The sequence below is a fragment of the Canis aureus genome, chromosome X (assembly GCF_053574225.1).
Source record: "Canis aureus isolate CA01 chromosome X, VMU_Caureus_v.1.0, whole genome shotgun sequence".
Taxonomy (NCBI): domain Eukaryota; kingdom Metazoa; phylum Chordata; class Mammalia; order Carnivora; family Canidae; genus Canis; species Canis aureus.
In genome coordinates this window covers 32,244,512-32,264,838 of record NC_135649.1, presented here as the reverse complement: position 1 = coordinate 32,264,838, position 20,327 = coordinate 32,244,512, and the positions used below count along the sequence as shown (strand labels likewise).

At 48.5% G+C, this 20,327-nt stretch overlaps 1 protein-coding gene and 1 long non-coding RNA gene across 5 annotated transcripts in view; one reads left to right on the top strand and one right to left on the bottom strand.

Moving 5' to 3' along the window:
• The window catches only part of SEPTIN6 (septin 6), a 67,226-nt gene extending 57,551 nt beyond the window's left edge, over positions 1-9,675 (bottom strand). For 2 of the 4 annotated variants that reach the window (XM_077889323.1, XM_077889324.1), the window contains exon 1: positions 9,346-9,673. In XM_077889323.1, the coding sequence (XP_077745449.1) occupies positions 9,346-9,375 (30 nt within the window). In that variant the 5' untranslated portion in view covers positions 9,376-9,673. Of the gene's footprint in view, positions 1-9,345 lie in introns of all 4 variants that reach the window. The other 2 variants (XM_077889321.1, XM_077889322.1) reach the window with 2 other exon arrangements.
• Positions 9,676-13,097: 3,422 nt separating this feature from the next.
• Positions 13,098-15,823, top strand: LOC144307804 (uncharacterized). The gene is made up of 2 exons (XR_013374513.1): positions 13,098-13,579; positions 14,424-15,823. It is a non-coding gene; the product is annotated as an uncharacterized LOC144307804 (long non-coding RNA).
• Positions 15,824-20,327: the final 4,504 nt, after the last annotated feature.

Below are 20,327 nucleotides of genomic sequence, written 5' to 3'. Positions count from 1 at the left end.
TTTTCCCCATCTCCATCCCAGCCCTGAAAACTCATCTTTGGGGGCAGGAGCGGGGACAGAGGGAGCAGAAGAGAGAGAATCTTTTTTTTTTTTTAAGATTTTATTTATTTATTCATGATAGAGAGAGAGAGAGAGAGATACAGGCAGAGAGAGAAGCAGGCTCCATGCAGGGAGCCCGATGCAGGACTTGATCCCGGGACTCCAGGATCATGCCCTGGGCCAAAGGCAGGCACTGAACCACTGAGCCACCCAGGGATCCTCGAAGAGAGAGAATCTTAAGCAGGCTCCACCCCCAGTGCAGAGTCCAGCCCAGGCTCGATCCCACCACCCTGAGATCATGACCTGAACCCAAATCAAGAGCTGGATGCTTAACTGACTGAGCCATCCAGGTGCCCCTGAATACTGATCTTTGAGAGACCCTGCAAACCCTCAGGATGATTAAAATCAATTATATGTCATACATATAATATACAAAATACGTGCTAGTCTTACTATTTATGTTATTGGTAAGGCTTCCAGTCTGTAGTAGGCTGTTAGTAGTTAAATTTGGAGGGAGATGAAAGTTATATGTGGATTCCTTACTGTGCGGGGGTCGCCACCCCTTATCCCCTGCATTGTTCGAGGGTCAACCACCAAAATGGTGACAATAGTTACTTTTGAGTGGAGGGAATGTAGGTGTTGTTGCTTTTCTGTGTCTTCTGCATTTTCTACAACAGGCGTCTTTTACTTTTTTGGGGGGCAGAGTTTACTTTAATAATCAGAATAGAAATTTTATTTAAAAAAAAAGATTCTATGATGATGCTTTCCTAGGTAGGAAAGTAGCCTTGGATATTTTGGCAAAATCTTTGACCACAACTACCAAAAAGGTGCTTTACATACAGATAATCAGAAAATTCAGTTAAGTAGTCAGCTTTGGAGCAGTTTTATTGTACATAAATATTTATTTTACCAATACTACAATAAAGCCCTATTATTATCCTTATTATAACATTGTACATACATAACTTATTATTATACGGCATAACTTATTATTATAAGGATTCATGTGAACCAAAAGTCAAATCACATATCCTGAAACATGCAACAAAACTGCTCACTGAAGCAATCAGGTGGATGATAGATAGCCCTATTTGCTGCCTCCAGTCAAGGGAGTGGATGCCACTGTATTATCAGCGGTAAGAACCATAAAAATACTGATAAGTTCTCAGAGGTTAAAAAAAATCCTCCAGTGTGCCTCACGCACCACATGTCAGGATTTCCCTCCTGAGGATTAAGCCAGGCAAAGGGGAAACTGACAATAGTAGCAATGCCCTGAATTGGGAGGAGAAATTTAGGAGCCCTTCCAAGGAGAAATAAGCCCTGCCGACACTGGCCTTTCAGTGGGGGAGCAGCTTTGGGGACCCCGGGGACACACAAAGGACATCCTCCTTATACACGGGGAAGGCCCATTTTTTTTTTTTTTTTTTTTTTTTGCAAACCCAATAGAAGAAACTCTGGATTTTAATGCACCAGATCAATTCCTGAGTGGCTTTTCATTCTGTAAAAGGGTTCGCAGCAGGATTCCATTAAATGGCCAGCTCTCCTAGTGCATTTAAAATGGGATTCAATAGACAGAAATTCAGCTGTCATGTACCTTTATAGGAAGACAATAGCTATATCCACCTACAGGGACAGGCTATTTGAACGGTTGTTTCTATTCTGCTCAGGGAGACCCTGATGAGCTAAAAGCACAGACCTGCCTCTTCCACAACTCCCTCCTCACTCTGCGCAAGGAAGGAAAGCAGGGAAGAGGTGGAGTTAAGAGTCTGTTACCTCAGTGGGAAGCAGAAGCAGGCGAGACCCTAGATGAAATTAAGCTGGAGAGCAAGGAGATCCTAGAGAAAAGCTGGAGAGCAAGGAGATGTAAGGGCCATCCCGTGGGAGAGCTGGTAACACCCTGATGGCTCACCTACTCCAGCCCACTCTCTTGTTTTACCAAAGGGGAAACAAGACTCAGGGAGGGGAAGTGACTTGTCCAAGGTCACAGAGTGATTTAGGGGCAGAGAGCAAGCCGACTACCACTCCACGTGCCAGATAGATTTCTTCATGGTGTTCAAACTTTGGGGGCATTGGGCTGTGGCTTAATGGCAGTCAAGAGGGAGAAGGAGGGCAGCCTGGGTGGCTCAGCGGTTTAGCACCGCCTTCAGCCCAGAGCCTGATCCTGGAGACCCATGATCGAGTCGCACGTCGGGCTCCCTGCATGGAGCCTTCTTCTCCCTCGGCCTGTGTCTCTGCCTCTCTCTCTCCTCTCTGTATATTCTCATGAATAAATAAATAAAATCTTTACAAAAAAAAAAAAAGAGGGAGAAGGATCGGGACGCCTGGGCGGCTCTGGGGCGTGATCCCCAGGTCCTGGGACGAGTCCTACATTAGGCTCCCCGCAGGGAGCCTGCTTCTCCCTCTGCCTATGTCACTGCCTCTCTGTGTGTGTGTCTCATGAATAAATAAATTAAAATCTTAAAAAAATAATCAGGGGTGCCTGGGTGGCTCAGTGGTTGAGCATCTGCCTTCCGCTCAGGTTGTGATCCTGGGGTCCTGGGATGGAGTCTTACATCAGGCTCCCTGTGGGGTGCCTGCCTCTCCCTCTGCCTGTGTCTCTGCCTCTCTCTTTGTGTGTCTCCCATGAATAAATAAATAAAATCTTTTTTAAAAAAGGGAGAAAAAAATAAAAAATAAAAAAGGGAGAAGGGTCACGGGTCACGACCCAGAACACTGTGGGCTAACTGAAGTGACTCTGGCCCACGGAAGGCAACTGAGGCATCTGATGCCATAGAGAGGCTGGGACTTCTCTCTCTCAGGTTCTGTCATTTGCCTCTCTTGTGACTTGGGCCTAAGCCTGAGGCCCCAGGGCCACCTCAGCAACCAGCCAGATTCTAGGTAAAAACAGTTCCACCTCAGGCCACGAACAACTCCTGCTGGGAGGAGGTCACCTTTCCCACAAAAGCCAGACAGATTTCCTTCAAGCCAGGCTCTTTAAATAGTTTTCTAGGTGTGCTGGCCACTGTTATCTCCAATCTGCTAAAAAAAAAAAAAAAAAAAAAAAAAAAAAAAAAAAAAAAAAAAAAAAAGAAGAAGAAGAAAAAAAAAGAAAGAAAGAAAAAGAAAAAAGGTTTACTCACAGGCCTCTGGATGAATGCCCAACTGTCCTCTAGGGAGCCTGATTTTGCCTCTGCCTCCATCTGGTCTCATTTAAAGTGGATCTGAAAAAACCCAGTTCCTGCCTCTGCGCCGCTGTTCAGCGCCGGGGCCTCCGCTGGGAAAGGAAACCCAGCTCGGCCTCACACCTCATCAGGGTGGGAAAGCAGAGTTCTGCTCCTGTTACCCCAGGGCCTTCGCTGGGGGTCACGGGGGTGGGGGTGGGGGCTGGCCGGAGAAACCTGAGCCCTGAGTCCTGTTCCCCGCCCACCTCCACCCGGAGAGAGCCTGCAAATCGTTTACCGGGTCACATTTGAGTGGAAGGGATGACCCAAGTCAGGGCCAGCCAGGGCACGCGGCATCGCTCAGCAGATGGCTGTCTCTAACGGGGAGACGCAGCACAAGGGGGTAACATTATTTCTCACCCTCCTGAGCATGTGGCCTCCTTCCTCTGCGCCGGCAGCGGAGAAACCCACGGTTTCAAATCCCAGCAGCAGAAGCCTCCTCCTGCCAAAGCCAGGAGGAAGGGTCTGTGTTTCTAATTTATTCTGCTCCCCCCACCAAGTTGTTACTTAAAATAATCCATCATTACATGGCTGGTGGCTCCAAGATTTTTATTTAAAGCAATATGGGAAGAAAGGAAAAAAGAAAGAAAAAACCCACATATAACCCATGACTGCGCTCTCTGGGATTGAAGCTGAGAATATTTTTATCATCACAGAGCCTTCAGAGCACCCAAGTATACTCTCCTCTGACCCCCCGCTCCACAAGCGCACTGGGGTGGGGGACATGCAATGAAAAGAGGGGGAAGTCAGGGTAGGCAGAGTTTTTATCTCTTAGAAACGTCACGAAAAGGGCTGGTTTGGTTGTTTTTAAAGAATCTGTGTCATGGGGATCCCTGGGTGGCTCAGCGGTTTGGCGCCCGCCTTTGGCCCAGGGCGTGATCCTAGAGTTCCGGGATCGAGTCCCGCATCGGGCTCCTGTCATGGAGCCTGCTTCTCCCTCTGCCTGTGTCTCTGCCTCTGTGTGTGTGTGTGTGTGTGTGTGTGTGTGTGTGTGTCTATCATAAATAAATAAATAAATCTTTAAAAAAAAACAATCTGTGTCATCCAGTGTGTGCCCCATTGTTTCATCCACTGAACAGCGCTAACACTTTGAACTAAGTCACTCGGTCTCCCTGTACCCATAAAATAAGAAAACAAGAACACTTGTCCAGGCAATGTAGATAAAAGCATTTTGAGACCGTTGAAAGAAACATGTTACGCTTATCCATGGTGTTCTCTTTTCTTTCTTCTTTCTCTTTCTTGACTGTGGCCTTAAAAGTACACACAACTTAAAAGCCCTTCTCAATTGTTCATGCTAATATGAAACCACGACTCTGATAATCCAGAAACCCAGGCAAGTCTAGAAATAGGTCCTATTTAGTTTTGGAATACCTTTTTCCGGGGGACTTATCTTTCTAATTAGTTTTGCTCAGACTCATGCAACGGGTTTGTTCCCTTACAGCACACAAAGGGAGGGGCCGGGCCAGGTAACAAAGCCAGCAATTAACAGAAAATTTACAGCAGAGACGCCACAAGGTAAATGCTATGCACATGACTGCAGATCAAAATCTCATTATACTATACAGACAAATCGCTCAGCTGTAATGCAATTTTGTAATGAGAACGCTGCTAACCCTCACCATTTCCAGGATTTAGGAAATGAAAGGAAACGGGACTTATTCCTGCCTGTCATCTGGAAGCTCTCAGAGGGCACAGTCCTGTGTGCCTTGGCACCACCATATCCCTGGCACCTCAACACGTTGAAGGAATGAATGAGAATAAAAGTGTGTGAATTAGCAAATAAAGAGTTCCCAGCCCAGGAGCAGCATGAGAGCCTACTTTTCCTCATAGCTACCTCCTTTCTTAGCCAAAGCCCTCAGGAAGCCCCCAGTCGTGGCTGGATGAGGTCTGCTTGTAATGAATTCTTTTTTTTTTTTTTTAAGATTTTATTTATTTATTTATTTATTTATTTATTTATTTATTTATTTGAAAGAGAGAGAAAGCATGAATGGGGCAAGGGGCAGAAGGAGAAGCAGACTTCTCACTGAGCAGGGAGTCCCAATGCGGGGCTCCATCCCAGGACCCTGGGGATCATGACCTGAGTGAAAGGCAGACACTTAGCCGACTGAGCCAGCCAGGCGCCCCTGTAATGAATTCTTACAGTAGGCAGCAGCTCTGCTGTGCAGCATTGATCACAATGATAATTATAGTTATTTAAATCTGCCTCCACTACTAGAGCCCAAACTCCCTGAGGGAAGGGGCTGTATGCATTTGGTTAGGGGGAGGGGGACGTTGTCATTCCCCTCTCCCCACTTTTTCTTTGGAAAAGTCTCAAACACATAAAAAAGTTAGAAAATAGTACCATGATCACCAATGTACCCCTGATTTAGATTAAACAATTTTTAATATTTGGGGCCATGTAAATTTTCTTTTTATGTTTAAAGATGTATTTATTTGAGAGAGAGCAAGTACATGTGTGTGAACATGAGGGGGAGGGGCAGAGGCAGAGGGAGAGAGAATCTCAAGCAGACTCTCTGCTGAGCTTGGAGCCCCCTTGAGGGGCTTGATGCCCGGACCCTGAGATCATAACCTGAGCCAAAATCAAGAGTCAGCTGCTCAACCGACTGAGCCACCCAGGCACCTCAGCCATGTACATTTTCTTCTGTGCTGTATCCTCCGTGGAGGTATGGGTACATACTGGAGTTTTGCTCTCCCTGCTTGGAGTATAATATTACTTTTACTGTGAGGTGATAGAGATGGCTGAGGCAGGGAGCTTCCAGGGAAATCAAGGGTAAGTGCCACTTGGTAGTAAGACCAGAATGCAGAGGCAAGCTTCTCCCAGCCTGTAGGCAGTTGCCCTGAGATAGCTGCCCCAGAACGACCCAGGTGGAGGCAGAGTTAGTCCCTGCAAGATCTTTCATTAGGGAGAAAGACCATTACCTGGCTACCACCGGAGGAGAGCATCACTGTCCACATTGTGGGATTGGTTCAAGCCAGAATCAATGAGCCATTCTTTCTATGGGCCAACACTTACAATCTGGATCCCAAAATACACCATTGAAAGAAAGAGCTCAATAAAAGAGCCAGAAGATGCAGCCCCTGAGGTCTGGGCTATGCCTTGCTAGGTGACCTTGTACAAGTCACCCATAACCTCAAAGAGTATATTAATAGCAGCCCAAGCCACCTCACAGGTAGGGGCTGGGAGTGGGGACATCCCCAGAATCTTCTATAGATCTCTAATTATTTCACAGCATCTATAATTTGTCTCTCCAACTAGACTAAGCTTAAAAGCCAGGAACTATGTCTGCTACTTTTTTTTTTTGTAGAGTTGACCAGGGCTAGCCATGGTGCTGGACACTTATTAGACAAAAGTCAACGTGTGGACACAACGGAGAAATAGTTTTGTCACACATCTTCATGGTGTTCATTCGCGATGGGATGGGATTGTATTGTGTGCACAAGAGTTGAACTTCCAAGCTGCATGTATGCCTAAATAAGTGTCCTATCCAACAACTCCATGGCCTGTTTCAGGTCACTAATGAGGTTACCTTACTAGCCATGGTGACCCTCAACTGACTCTGGAAAGAACACCCCCTCCCCCACATGCACAAACACACCAGAGCAATGCTTGCATGGCACCATATCTCAGAGCTCATTCAAAAGAACTCCTACAATAGGCACACTTAGGTTTAATTTCCAGTCTTCTCTTCCCAAACCCTGGATACGTGATTCTTGGAAGAAACAAGCAGCAACCAGCCATCCAAGGTCTCCTGAGTTAATTCCATCTTCCCCTGGTGAATTACAACCTCTTGCAGACACAAAGGAGAGCAGAGACAAATGACACATAAACAAGAGCTTTACAGACTGGGGGAGGGGGGCAGAGAGAATGACGTCAGTTTTCCCAGAAACCCATTTATCCTGATAACAAGGTCTCAAGTGCTTGGGCTGTTCTTTCAGCTTCAGAATCTGGCGTACAATTATGTTCTTCATCATGCAGTATGGGCAAGGCCAGCCGGAGCAAACTAGAACCATGCGCCAACCAAATGGCCCTAAACCACTCTCACCTCCCATCTGCCGAACAAAGGGGACCTCTGGGTTGCCTGAATCTGCCTGAGGTGAAACACAACCTTCTGGAATGTTCCCCTTTGCAACGTCTGCCCTGCAATCCTAATCCAGGCAAGGAGGACTGGTGACAGAGCATGGACAGGTCGATGCAAATTAATTAGCTGACAAGAAAAATCATTAGCATCCTTTCTGGTCACTAAAGATGGAGCAAGTGTAATCCAGGAGACTAATCCCTCTACTTAAGCCATGCCATCTTTAAAATGCAGGTAACGGGGAGTAGAAAAGCACTCTGGGAACCCTCAAAATGCCCCAGCAATAAATATTACAGTGCCAATCTTAGAAGAGAATTCTCTCAAATTCGATTATCACAGAGCACTGCCCCCTATACTAGTCCTGGTCCTTCCACATCATGACTGCATGAAGAGCTTGGTGCTGGGGTATGTAGGGGTTGGGGAGATTCAAGAAAAGTCACCCTGCCCTCCAAACAGGGACAAGAGGGTGGAATAAATTTATATATATCCTGTAGTGAAAATGCGACCAGATTCTGGATTCAGATTTTGAAAATAAATCAATTTAAATTACTTCAAATACCTAGAGGCTTTTTTTTTCCTTTTTTCTTTTTTCTTTTTTTTTCTTTTTTTCTTTTTTTTTTTTTTTTGGCACTGGAATCTCAGTGCATGGACTGTTTCCCTAAAAAAGTAAACCAATGGATTAAAAACTTGTGTGTGCGTGTGGTTCGGAGATTTTCATCCAGTAGGATTTGGTGCTATGGGGCTCACCTACCCCTACTTCACTCTCCTTCATCAGAGAGTGTGGATAATTGTGGGCTTCTGAAGATCCCAGATACCCATGGATGAAGAGAAAGATAGATTGTCCCCCTAGACGGAATCATCCCCTCCCTTTACAACCAAACTTCTGGTTAAATAAATAAATAAATAAATAAATAAATAAGGAGCCTCAAGTCACTTCAGTATGATTTCTCTGAACATTCTAGGCTGGAAAACTTCAGTTCTTTAAAAGATTTTTTTTTCCAGAGTCTGCTGCCAACAAAAAGAGAGACGGCACCGCTTCAGCAAGCCTCACACTTATATGTTCCTGAGTCCCCACAGAAAGAAGCCAGCGCCCCGGCTTTGGCGAACAAGCCCTGTTACACTGGACACGCACCCGAGACAGACCCCCAGAGGCCCGCAAAACCCGGGTCAAGGCTTCCAGAAACATGCCAAACTACGCAGCCAGCCACCTACAGGCCAACGAGCTGCACGCGCGCGCGCGCACACACACACACACACACACACTCCGCCACACGCGCGCACACTCGGGACCCAGAGGCACCCAGCCCAGCAGAGAGCAGTCGGGACACACGGACACACGTCACGGAGGTGAGCGCACACGGAGCGCACACGGGGAAACAGACGGACTCCTGCAGGGTCACGGACAAGCCCGGCGCCGCCACCCGCCCCGGAGGCACGAGTGCGCGCGCGTGCACTCATACGAACACGGTGATACACACACACAGACGCAGTCACATATGTAATGCATATGGAGAAACCCTACCCCAGCCAGTCACCTCCCCGCCCCCCTCGCCACTCGCCGCCTCCGGCCCCAGGCTCACCCCAGCCCGGCGCCCCTCTTCCGCAGGAGGCCCGGGTGGGGGGCGGCTGGGCGCAGGGGCGCGGCCCCACGGCCGGAGAAAGCAAGACCAGGGGGCCAGGGACCCCGAGGGCTCGGCGGCTCCTGCGGCCATTCATTCGGCAACGCCCCAGCGGCGCGGCGGCAGCTGCAGCGAGGGAGGCGGCGGCGCTCACTGCAGCTCTTGGGCAATGGAAGTTCAGCTGCCCGCCCGCAGCCTCGCCCGGGTCCCCCGGCCGCCCGCCACCACCGATCGCGGGGACAGGACGGGGGAGTGAGCCGCTGACCCCGGGGGAGAAGTCCCGCCGCGCCGTGGCTCCGGGATGCTGCCCACTGCCCTCCTCGCCGGGGCCGCGGCGGCGGCCAGGTCTCCTCCGCCCTTCCCGGGCCCCCGGCCCCCCGCGCCGCGCCGGCCCCCCAGCCCCGCACTCACCACCTGGCGAGCTATGTCGGTCGCTGCCATCGCTCCTGCGTCCGCCAGGGCTGCCACGGGTGCCGCCGCAACCGGAGGTACAGCACAAGAAACAGCGAAGCTCCTCCGACAAAGAGAAAGTGTTACACTTCGGGCGCGACCAAGTCCGGTGGGGGGAGGTGCGAGGGAGGGGCCCCCGCGCCGCTGCTCCAACCCCAACCTCCCCTCTATCAACCCACTCCCTCGGAAGTGGGGTTCGGGGTGGGGGGCGGATTTCACGCGCCGCTTCCCCCTACGGCGAGCTCAGTTCCAGTTCTCCCTGCAACCTCAGCTGTAGGCCTGTGCGAAGGGGGGCTGGGGCTCCCCTCGGTGACCACGTCCTCTGCCCCCCCCCGCCACTGGGCTCCGTGGTACGTCCCGACCTCTGCTGAATTGTCACACCCCCCTGCTCTCGCCTTACATCCCAGAGTCCCCAGACCCCTGAGGCTGGAAGGGAGCCCCTGCCCCTCCCCCTCCCGCGCACAGCTCCGCTGCTGAGCTCCGCAATCCTCCTCCCCCTCTTCCCCGCCCCCTGTACCCCCTCTTCCTCTCCAGCGAGATCTCAGGGTGCTCCGATGGGAGCGCCAGCGGCGGGAGACCTGAGGCTCCACCACACCTCCTCCCACCCCCCCTAGCCCGGGAGTGCTGCTGCAGCGGGAGTGGGGGGGCGGCTGCGGCACCTGCCGCTCCACAGTGGAGCTTACCAGGGGGCAGCTGGGGGGAGCCGCACTGCGGCCCCGCCACTGAGTGGTGACGTGCGGAGTCCGAGGCCCGCGGCCTCGAGGTCCCCTTCTGCCCCGGGGTTTCCAAGCCTCGGATGCTGTGGGCGGTAATTTCGTGAAGCCGAGCTCACCACTGTTGGGTACTTAATACGGACGGTCCCCACGCCTCCTCTTCCTACCAAGCCCCAAAAGCGCAGCGTGTGAGCGGGGCCCTGACCACGACCCCCTTCTAGTGCCTAGGTCGCCGGGGCGTCTCAGAGGAGGAGTTTGAGGGTGAAGCCCCCCCAGCTCTGTCGGGCGGGACGTGGGAGTGACGGGGAGCGGCCTCCGGTGGCTCTGTCCCGCCCGGATTTCCCCTTCACCTTCGCTCAGCCGGGGAGAAGGCGGCCGGCGGTGCGCAGTAAGAGCCTCCGAAGGCAGAGGCTGTGCCAGCCTGGTTCCCCTTTCCTCCTGGCCAGCGGCCGCCGCGGATCCTCTCCGGCCCTGAGCCCCCTACCCCAGTCCCCCAGTCCCGGGAGCGGCCCCGTGCCAGCTCCCTGGGACTAGCGAACCCTGGTCGACCGCCTTGCCCCAGGCCCTAGCGTGCAGACGCTGCGCTCCACTCCTCGGTAGGGCTGTGCCCTGGTCTCGGAGAGGCGCCAGAACCCCCAGTGGAACCCGGGACCGCAGCGGGAGGCAGGCCCGCGGGCAGAAGCCCGGACAGCGAGGTGGCCCGGCTGCAGCCCAAAGGCGCGAGCGGCGGAGGGGGAGGCAGGAGGGAGGAAAGGAGAAGAACAGGAACCAGAGAGAGAAGGCACCCCGTCGCAGAAGCCCAGGCCTGGGGAGAAAGAGGGAAGGCAGGGAAATGGGGTGGCCACAGGAAGTGCTTCCCTGGCACTAGGTTCCACCTGCCGGGATAGTGCTTCACACTGTCTCAGAGAGCTGCCTATGTGCGATGTGCACCTGGAGAAGAAGGACTCCGGAAAATGCATCCCCAGTGCCTAGTCTGGGGTCTGGCACCCAGGAAGCGCCCAATTAAGCGTTTCCTGAGCAGGAGGACTGGGGATTTGGATGGGAGGAGGCGCGCAGGTACCGAAGAAAGAGACACAATGAGGGGGTAGTAGTTGGGACAGTCGCGAGGAGCCAAGTATTGAAGGTGCCGTCATTGCGCTAGAGACCAAGGAGAACGATCAGGGACCAGGACAGGGGAGTTCAGCAGACAGCGCGGGCCCTCGGGGCAGATGGTGACGGCAAGGAAGAGGGGCGACTGTAGTCTCTGAGGCCCGCCAGGGTGCTGGGGCAGGGCCAGGGGGCGGCGCCGGGCCCTGGATTGGGGTGGCAGCGACACGCGGGACCAGCGCTGTGTAAGAGGAACCGCGCGGTAAGGCTGGGCCCTGGCCGGATGGGGGCGGGAAGTCAGAGGTGACTGGCCGTTCTGGCTGGGTGTCTGGGAGGGAGACCGGTCTTCTCCGGCAAAGGCTGCTGTGCGGTGGGCGACGGAGAAGGGCCCGAGGTCACTAAATGATCTGGACATGGGACTTTGTTGGTGGCAGGACCAGAGGGGCGTATCTGGAAGCCAGAGGTTAGAGCTGACACCCAGGGCTTCTGTGAGCCGAGCCCAGCGGGGAGGAGGGCCTGGTGCAGCTGGGCTTCCTGGGAATCCTACCTGCTCTCGGGGTGCACTGTCCGCCACTGCCCCTCCCATTCCTCCAACACCACCCCCACCCCTGGCCTTAGCGCTCTGCGCTCACCAAAGCTCCGTACATTTTTCAGCCCTTCAGAGGAGGTACCTTGGCTGGAAATCCTTAGTTCCCTGGCCATGTGACCCACTCTACCCGCCTGTCCCTGGGGACCCTCAGAACCTCAGAGGCCCGCTCCTCCAAAAATCTGGACTGCCAGACTGGAACCAAGTTTGTAACTCAAGTCTCTGGCAACCCTTTGGTCCCTCTGAGACCTGCTGCCTGCGGCTGCAAGCACTTGCTGGGGCCTGGGCATCCTGGTCTCCGTGGGCTGTAGGTCGCTGGATATTGATGTGTGAGTAGGTGTGTATTTGCATGTATCAGTGTGTGTGTCAGCTATGTGTCTGCGTGTTTCAGTATCTGTCGATGTGTGTGTTGGCATGTGTTTACTCACACACTGGTGTGTGTCTGCCAGTGTGTATGTTTCAGTGTGCATCTGTGTCTGTGTTGATGTGTGTGTCAGTGTGTTTTCAGTGTGTGTTGGTATGTGTATAAAGGGTGTGTATGCCAGTTTTGTGTGTTGGTGTGTGTGTGTCAATATGTGTGTGTGTCGGTGTTTGTGTCATTGTTTGTGTGTCGCTGTGTGTCTGTCAGCATGGGGGTGTAGATGTGCAGAGAGGTTTTAGCTCACTGTGTTCTGGGCTTTACATACCTTGCCTCACTCAATATAATGGGCCAATAGCTGAGAGGTGTGGATTACAATGCTTATTTCAACAAAGAGGTTTGGAAACTCCCTGGGTTGGTGTCTCCCAATCTTTGGTCCTGGGTCACCTGTCCAGGCACAGGGCAGGCAGGGAAACCGAGGCAAGAGGGGCCCATGAGTGGTCAGTTCCTTCCTTGAATGTCTGTCCCCATTGATGAGTGGAACAAAAGATCCCCTTCCTGAAGAGGCATCATAAACTCTCAGGCATGCCATGCATACATGCTCATGTTCCATGGGGCCTGGCGGGATCCGTTGGGCCCAGGGCAGTGTCTGGCAGGTGCTCAGTCAGTGTTTGTTGAGTGAATGAATAAACGGAAGCATTCAAACGTGCTGTTTTCAGTGTTTCCACTGTCCTTGAGAAAGCTGAAGCACGCAACGGATTTCCCAGGGCCAGCAGGTGACTGTCATTAGCATGCTAATGTTGTTTGTGGAGCCAGACTGGTGGGGGGGGGAAGAGCTACCCCTGCTTGGTGAGAGTGGACCCTAATTGGAGCCAAGCTTTGGAAAGCTCACTCACTGCTGGGCTAGGGGGATTGCTAAGACTGAATGGGGGAACGGGGAGGGGAAAGAGGGCAATGAAATGGAGCTAAGGGCTCAGGAAAGCCTTTGTCCTGAAATGGTGGCTTTAGGAAAGGAGAAGGAGAAGGATAGTAGTAGGGTAAAGCAAAGAAACTAGAGACCCAGCTGAAAAAAATCAGAAGGTTGGAGGAGGAGGAGAAGACAAAGCAGAGGGAAAATGTTCTGGAATTAAAGAATTCCAGATAGTGCCAACGGAATCAGAAGCTCAGTTACGGGGCTGAGTCAAGATGAAGTTAGGGTTCCTTTGTGCATTATTACCTGCTGCCCCTGGTTTTACATTAATTTATCCCAATGGTTCTGACAATGTGGTCTTTGTCTAGCAGTATCACCTGGGAAGTTAGTAGAAATGCAAATTCCTAGCCCCTACCCAACACCTGCTGAATCAGACCCTGGAAGCCTGGGACCCAGAAACCTGTGTTTGAACTTAATGCCAAAGTGCGAGAACCACTGGCTCATCTGAAATCTAGCCCATGGAGGGATGGGACATAGGACTGGTAAGGCCAGAGAAAGGCTTGAAGCCTGGACTCTAGCAATGATGGCAGATCCTGGTGGATTTCTACATGGACAGCATAAGGTTACAGAGTGCATTGGATTGGGGAAGGGGTGCCAAAAAAGGTGCAGATGGCACCCCCGTAGGGAACTGGAAGGTTCTAAAAATAAACTTCACTTCCTTTGCAATTTAACTCATTCATCCCACAAATATGCACCAAGTCACTGCTGCACATCAGCCACTGTGCCAAGTGCCAGGGAACTCAAGAAAAAAATGAGTGACAAGAATCCCTACCGCCACCTGAGGGAGTTCCCAGGCCAGTTGCCAACAGCCCCACGAACAAGCAGTGGCGTGATAAGTGATGTTACCAAGCAGAAGCAAGAGCTTGGGGAGAGAGAGACCCAGAGAGGTGAAGAAAGGCACATGAAAGAAGAGTGACTGGGTGGAGTCTTGAAGAATGAGCGGTAGTTTATCTGGTCATCGAGGGGGCAGGGTGGGAGGGGAGGCAGTAGAAGAATGGTATTTGTAAAATTACGGGGGAAAAAAAAACATTTAAGGAATTCCAAGTCTTGGCCAGGGCAAGTGGGGGCGGTGGCTATAAATGAGGCTAGAAGATAAGATGGGGTCAGATCTGGAAGCATCATATCGGTCATGCCAAAGAGTTTAGACTTCATGCTCTGTAGTAGGGGTTCCCAAGTTGGGCTCTCCAGAGACAATGCCTGCTCAGTCTGGAAACATGCCCACCACAAATGGGATGGATGCTCAGAGTGAAAAAAAATCAGATAATGGGTAGAAATTTCTCTATTTTAACTTTTTTTAAGCATATTTTTTTCCTAAATCTTTGACAGATGCTCCTGCTTATCTGCTAGCAAGCAACAAAATGAATGAACAAGAAGCAAATGAATATTAAACAGACGATCCCAGTATTGATCATGCTTAATTCAACAGTTTATTTTTTCATGGACATCTGTGCTTGTGGCTGTGATTTCCTATTGCACACACATAATGTGGATGTATTTTCTGCTAGCAGAAGTATTCTTTTGAAAAGTGTTTTTTTTTTATTTCATATGGTGCGATTTAATATATCAATTATTTCATGGCATTCTGGAAAGAATACCACGACATCTAAATGCTGTGCCACCTGAGCCAGCTAGAGAAACTGTCCCTTAGATGGTGAGGAGTCACCGAATGGTTTTGACCAAGGGAGTGATATGAACATACTTGCAATTCTGGAAGGTCAGTCTGGCTCCAGCTTGGGGAAAACATTGGAGCAGGGAGTGATTAATGCAGTTGGAACTTGGGAATCAGAACACTGTTGCAGCAAGAAATGATGGTGACAGTGACATGAGAGTGGAGTGGCAGGGAGGAAACAGAGTCAGCATTAAAAGGGGCCAATCTTGGACCTGCTGAATCAGACTCTGCGTGGGAAAAGTACTAGTTTGTAACAAGCTCCTCAGGTGGCCCTGAGGTACATCACAGCTGGAGAACCACTGCATGAATGGTTATTGAGCAGTGGCATGACACAGTGAGATCTGTGTCCACACAGGTCACTTGAGCCACTACATGAAGAACAGACTGAATGAGGGCAAGAGGAGAGACCGGGGGATGCCTGGGTGGCTCAGCGGTTGAGCATCTGCCTTCAGCTCAGGTCGTGGTCCTGGGGTCCTGGGATCAGGTCCCATGTCAGGCTCCCTGCAAAGAGCCTGCTTCTCCCTCTGCCTGTGTCTCTGCCTCTCTCTCTGTGTCCCTCATGAATAAATAAATAAATAAATCTTAAAAAAAAGATAAGGACCTGAAGGCCAGTTAGGAGGCTACTCCAATAGTTCCAGGCTGGCTTCATACATTGGACAAGAGCCAGAACTCAAGAGAAGGCTGGGCTGACGGCCCACATCATAATATATTAGTTACCTTATATCCCAATCTGTACACACAGATTTGGACAAATTATATGGTTTTGTATGTCCTCAAACAGTTACTCCTCAGTGATCTTCCTAGAGTCACAGAGTTAAGCTAAGATGCATAATCCTGTAAAATGCATTGCACACCTACTATATCTAGGGCACTCACTGTACTCAGCACTGTGGGAGGTCTAAAGAAATATAAGGTATGATTTCTGTTCTTGGGAACTGTCTTAACTGAGGAGATTAGCTATTTATGCACTTAAAGTCAAGTAGTAAGTACCAGATGTGCCATAAAGCAGTGTCCAACACGCACCACAGACAATAAATACCAATACTTTATTTCTTAACCTGGTGGTGGTCACATGACTGTTTGCTTTATAAATATTGATTTTTGCTGAATATGCCTTAGGAACTCTTCTAGAGTGTGTTACATTTCACAAAGTAAAAAATGGTTTAAAAAGACAAGGGGCCCCTGGCTGGCTCAGTTGGTGGAGTGTGGGAGACTCTTGGTCTCGGGGCTGTGAGTTCGAGTCCCACATTGAGTATAGAGATTACTTTAAAACAAAATCTTTTTTTAAAAAAGATTTTATGGGATCCCTGGGTGGCTCAGTGGTTTGGCGCCTGCCTTTGGCCCAGGGCACGATCCTGGAGTCCGGGGATCGAGTCCCGCGTCAGGCTCCCGGCATGGAGCCTGCTTCTCCCTCTGCCTGTGTCTCTGCCTCTCTCTCTCTCTCTCTGTGTGACTATCATAAATAAATAAAAAAAATAAAAATAAAAAAGATTTTATTTATTTATTCATGAGAGACACAGAGAAAGAGGCAGAGATATAGGCAGAGGGAGAAGCAGGCTCCCTGTGCGGAGCCCGATGTGGGATTCATTCCCAGGACCCTGGGATCACGCCCTGAGCGAAGGCAGAAGCTCAACCACTGAGCCATTCAGGCACTCCTAAAACAAAAATCTTTTAAAAAAATTTTAAACAATAAGTTTGGGGTGCCTGGGTGGCTCAGTTGGTTGGGTGTCTGCCTTTGGCTTGGGTCATGGTCTCAGGGCCTTGAGATCCAGCCCCATGTTGGGGTCCCCACTGAGTGAGGAGTCTGCTTCTCTCTCTCCCTCTGCTCCTCCTCCCAGCTTATGCTCACTCGCTTGCTCTCTCTCTCAAATAAATAAATTTAAAAAGGAAAAAAAGACAAGAAGTTCTGTGATTTGAATGATATTAATCAACAGACCCTAGTCATGCTACAGAATCTAGAGAAACAAGGGCTCTACCCTGTGCCCTTACAGTCTACAGGTGAACCACAAGCACTGTGAAAGTTTTGAAATATGAGACAAAGGGGTGCCTGGTTGGCTCAGTTGGTAGAGCATGACCTTGGAGCTCCATGTTGGGGATAGAGTTTGAAAAAAAAAAAAAAAAGACAGAGCTGGAAAAAAGATGGTAACGACATGTTGGTAAAACACTGGCTTCACCATCACCATCATGATTGTCTTAAAAAAGAGGGGGCATCTGGGTGGCTCAGTCAGTTAAGCGTCCAATTCTTGATTTCAGCTGAGGTCATGATCTTGCAGTCCTGGGATCAAGCCCTGCATGGGGCTCTCTCTCAAATAAATAAATAAATCTTAAAAAAAAACAAAAAACAAAAAACGATGAGGTCTTCATTTGTCTCAATCTCTGAACACTTTGCACTTAGGTACTGATTTATCTTTGTATCCACATATATGTTCACATGCATGTGTGTACGTGTGCACACACATGAACACAACACATAGCATTTTTTTCCAAAACAGATTTTATGGATCAATAAACTAGGAATAGAACATCAAGATTAAAAGAGATAATTCAAATATGTTATTTTTAGTGGGCTGATATGATTACTGTGATTAAGCTTTATTTTTTTTATTTTTATTTTTTTGTGATTAAGCTTTAAATATGATTCTTAGCTTCCTGGAAGCCTTAATGAAAGAAGAAATGGAGGTGTCTGGGTAGCTCAGTCAGTTAAGCATCTACCTTCTGCTCAGGTCATGATCTCAGGGTCCTGGGATCGAGCTCCACCTTGAGCTCCCTGCTCAGCAGGGAGTCTGCTTCTCCCTCTGCCTCTGCATCTCTCCCCTGCTCATGCTCTCTCTTGCTCTCTCTCACTCTCTCAAATAAATATATAAAATCCTTAAAATCTCAAATAAATAAATTAAAGGAGAAATACTAGCTCGCCTAGTTTTATGAATTTCCTATACACAAAAATCACTAAGTGGTTTATTAATTCCACAAATATTAATTATGTACCTATTGTGTGCCAAGTCTTAGACTAGATGCTGGAGGTCAATGATGAGCAAAAAGCAGACTTAATCCTTGGAGTTTATGGTCTAGTGGAGAAAACAGATAATAATCAAATAACCATACACATAAACACAAAAATAAAACTGTAATAATAACAATTAAGGAGCTATTTATTGCTGAGCATCCAACTCTTGGTTTTGGCTCAGGTCATGATCTCAGAATCCTGAGATCCAGCCTCACTTTGGGCTTCCTGCTTGGCAGGGAGTCTGCTTCCCCTCTTTCTCTCCCTCTGCCCCTCCCCTACTCATTCTCTCTCTCTCTTAAATAAATAAATAAATAAATCTTGGGGATCCCTGGGTGGCGCAGCGGTTTGGCGCCTGCCTTTGGCCCAGGGCGCGATCCTGGAGACCCGGGATCGAATCCCACATCGGGCTCCCAGTGCATGGAGCCTGCTTCTCCCTCTGCCTGTGTCTCTGCCTCTCTCTCTCTCTCTGTGACTATCATAAATAAATAAAAAAAAAAATTTTAAAAAAAAATAAATAAATAAATAAAATAAATAAAATAAATAAATAAATAAATAAATAAATAAATAAATCTTTAAAAAATAAAATAAAGTCACACGAATGGATGACCTTACCTAAAGAGAGAATAGAGAAGAGAAGAGGACTCAAGACTAATCTCGAAAACACCAACATTTATACGTGGGGAATGGAAAGAAGAATCTGAGAAGGGAACTGAAAAGGAGGAACTTTAAAAGGTTGAAGGAAAACCAGGATTATGTATCACACTGAAGCCCAAGGACAAGAAGATTTCAAGAAAGTAATGGTTAACAGAATTGAATACCTCCAAGAGGTTAGAAAGGTAAGGGAAAACTCTCCATAGAATTTAGGGTTCACAAAGGTCATTGAGCGGGGCAAGAGCTGTTTCAGGGGAGTGATGGTGGTAAAAAAAATGGCTTAAGTGTATTGAAGAATAATTAGGAAATGAGTAAATGGATTCAGCAAGTCTAGTCAATTCTTTGAAGAAGTTTGTGAAGGAAAACAGAGATGGTATGGCAGCTGGAGAAGGATGAAGTACGGATTAGGGTTGCTTTAAAGATGGCAGAGAAGACTTGAGAGTGTTTAAACATAGTTGGAAAGGAAGCAGGTGAGAGAGAATGACTGAATATGCACAGTAGTTTGCTGGTAAATGTTTAACAACCTGTTCTCCAAGGAAGAAAACCAAACTCTGATATGTAGCACTTGCTGATTTCCATGGTGGAAATACTCTCACCATGACTGATTTCAAGCTATCAGTATGAGGTACCCCAGTCCTCAATTAGACTCCAGCATTCCACTAACACGACAAAGAGGACTGAAATGTTCAGTTGTCACCCAACTGTATTTTTTCTTTTATGAATTTTCTGTTCATGTCCTTTGCCATTTTTATATCGAAACACATATTTTCCTGTTAATTCGTATGAGCTCTTTATATAGCATAGATATTAATCCTTTGTCATTCATTTTACGATGGAGTTTTGTGTAAAGAGATTTAAAATATTTATATAGTCAAAGTCTATCAATATTCCTCTTTATTATTTTTCTCTTGGTGTCCTAGAGTTCTTTGTAGGTTGGTAAATTGGCATTCTGCTTTAATTAATGTGAGTTTGGCTATCATGAGTTAGTTTTCCTGGGTTGAAGTGTTTTATTTTTTGTTTGTTTTCAAAGTTTTTATTATTATTTTTTAGTCATAGAAATATATACATAAAATTTACCATTCTAACCAATTTTTAAGTGTACAGTTTACTAGCATTTTAAGTCATTCATTGTTATGCAACCATCACCACCATCCATCTCCAGAACTTTTCTCATTTCCAAAATGGCAACTCTATACCTCTTAAATAATAACTCCCCATCACTTTTGCCCCCAGCCTTTGGTAACTACCATTGTTCTTTCTATCTCTAAGAATGTGACAACTCTAGGTAAGCATAACGTCTTTAAGATTCGTCCATGTTGTAGCATGTGTCAGAGTTTCCTTTCTTGTTCAGACTGAATAATATTCCATTGCATATATATAGCACATTTTGTTTATCCAGACACTGAAGCATTTTAAGTTGCAAAGGTGAAGAACAGACTGTGGGTCTTAGTAAATTCACCAAAGTACTACCATCCTGTGAGTTCTCTTGGTGGCTGGGTAACTCCTCTGACCTCATCTTTTCTGCTAATTATTTCAAATATTTTAGTAGGTCAGAAAGCACTTGCCAAGAGCCTGCCTTCTTCTTTTTAAAATTGTACTCCAATAATCTGAATCACATTTCAATCACCCGGCCCGATATTCTTCTCTACCACGGCAAATAGACATGGGGACTTTTAGTAGGCTGGTGACATGATTCTATCATCTCCTGTCAAGAGGTATTTCAAAAGATAGGCATGGTACTTTGCCCCTGTTAGAAGTGATTGAGATGAAATTGTAGGGGCGACTGGGTGGCTCAGTTGGTTAGGCATCTGCCTTCAGCTCAGGTCATGATCCTGGGGTCTTGGAATCGAGCCCCTCACCAGGGCTCACTACTCAGCAGGAGGCCAGCTTCTCCCTCTCTCTCTGC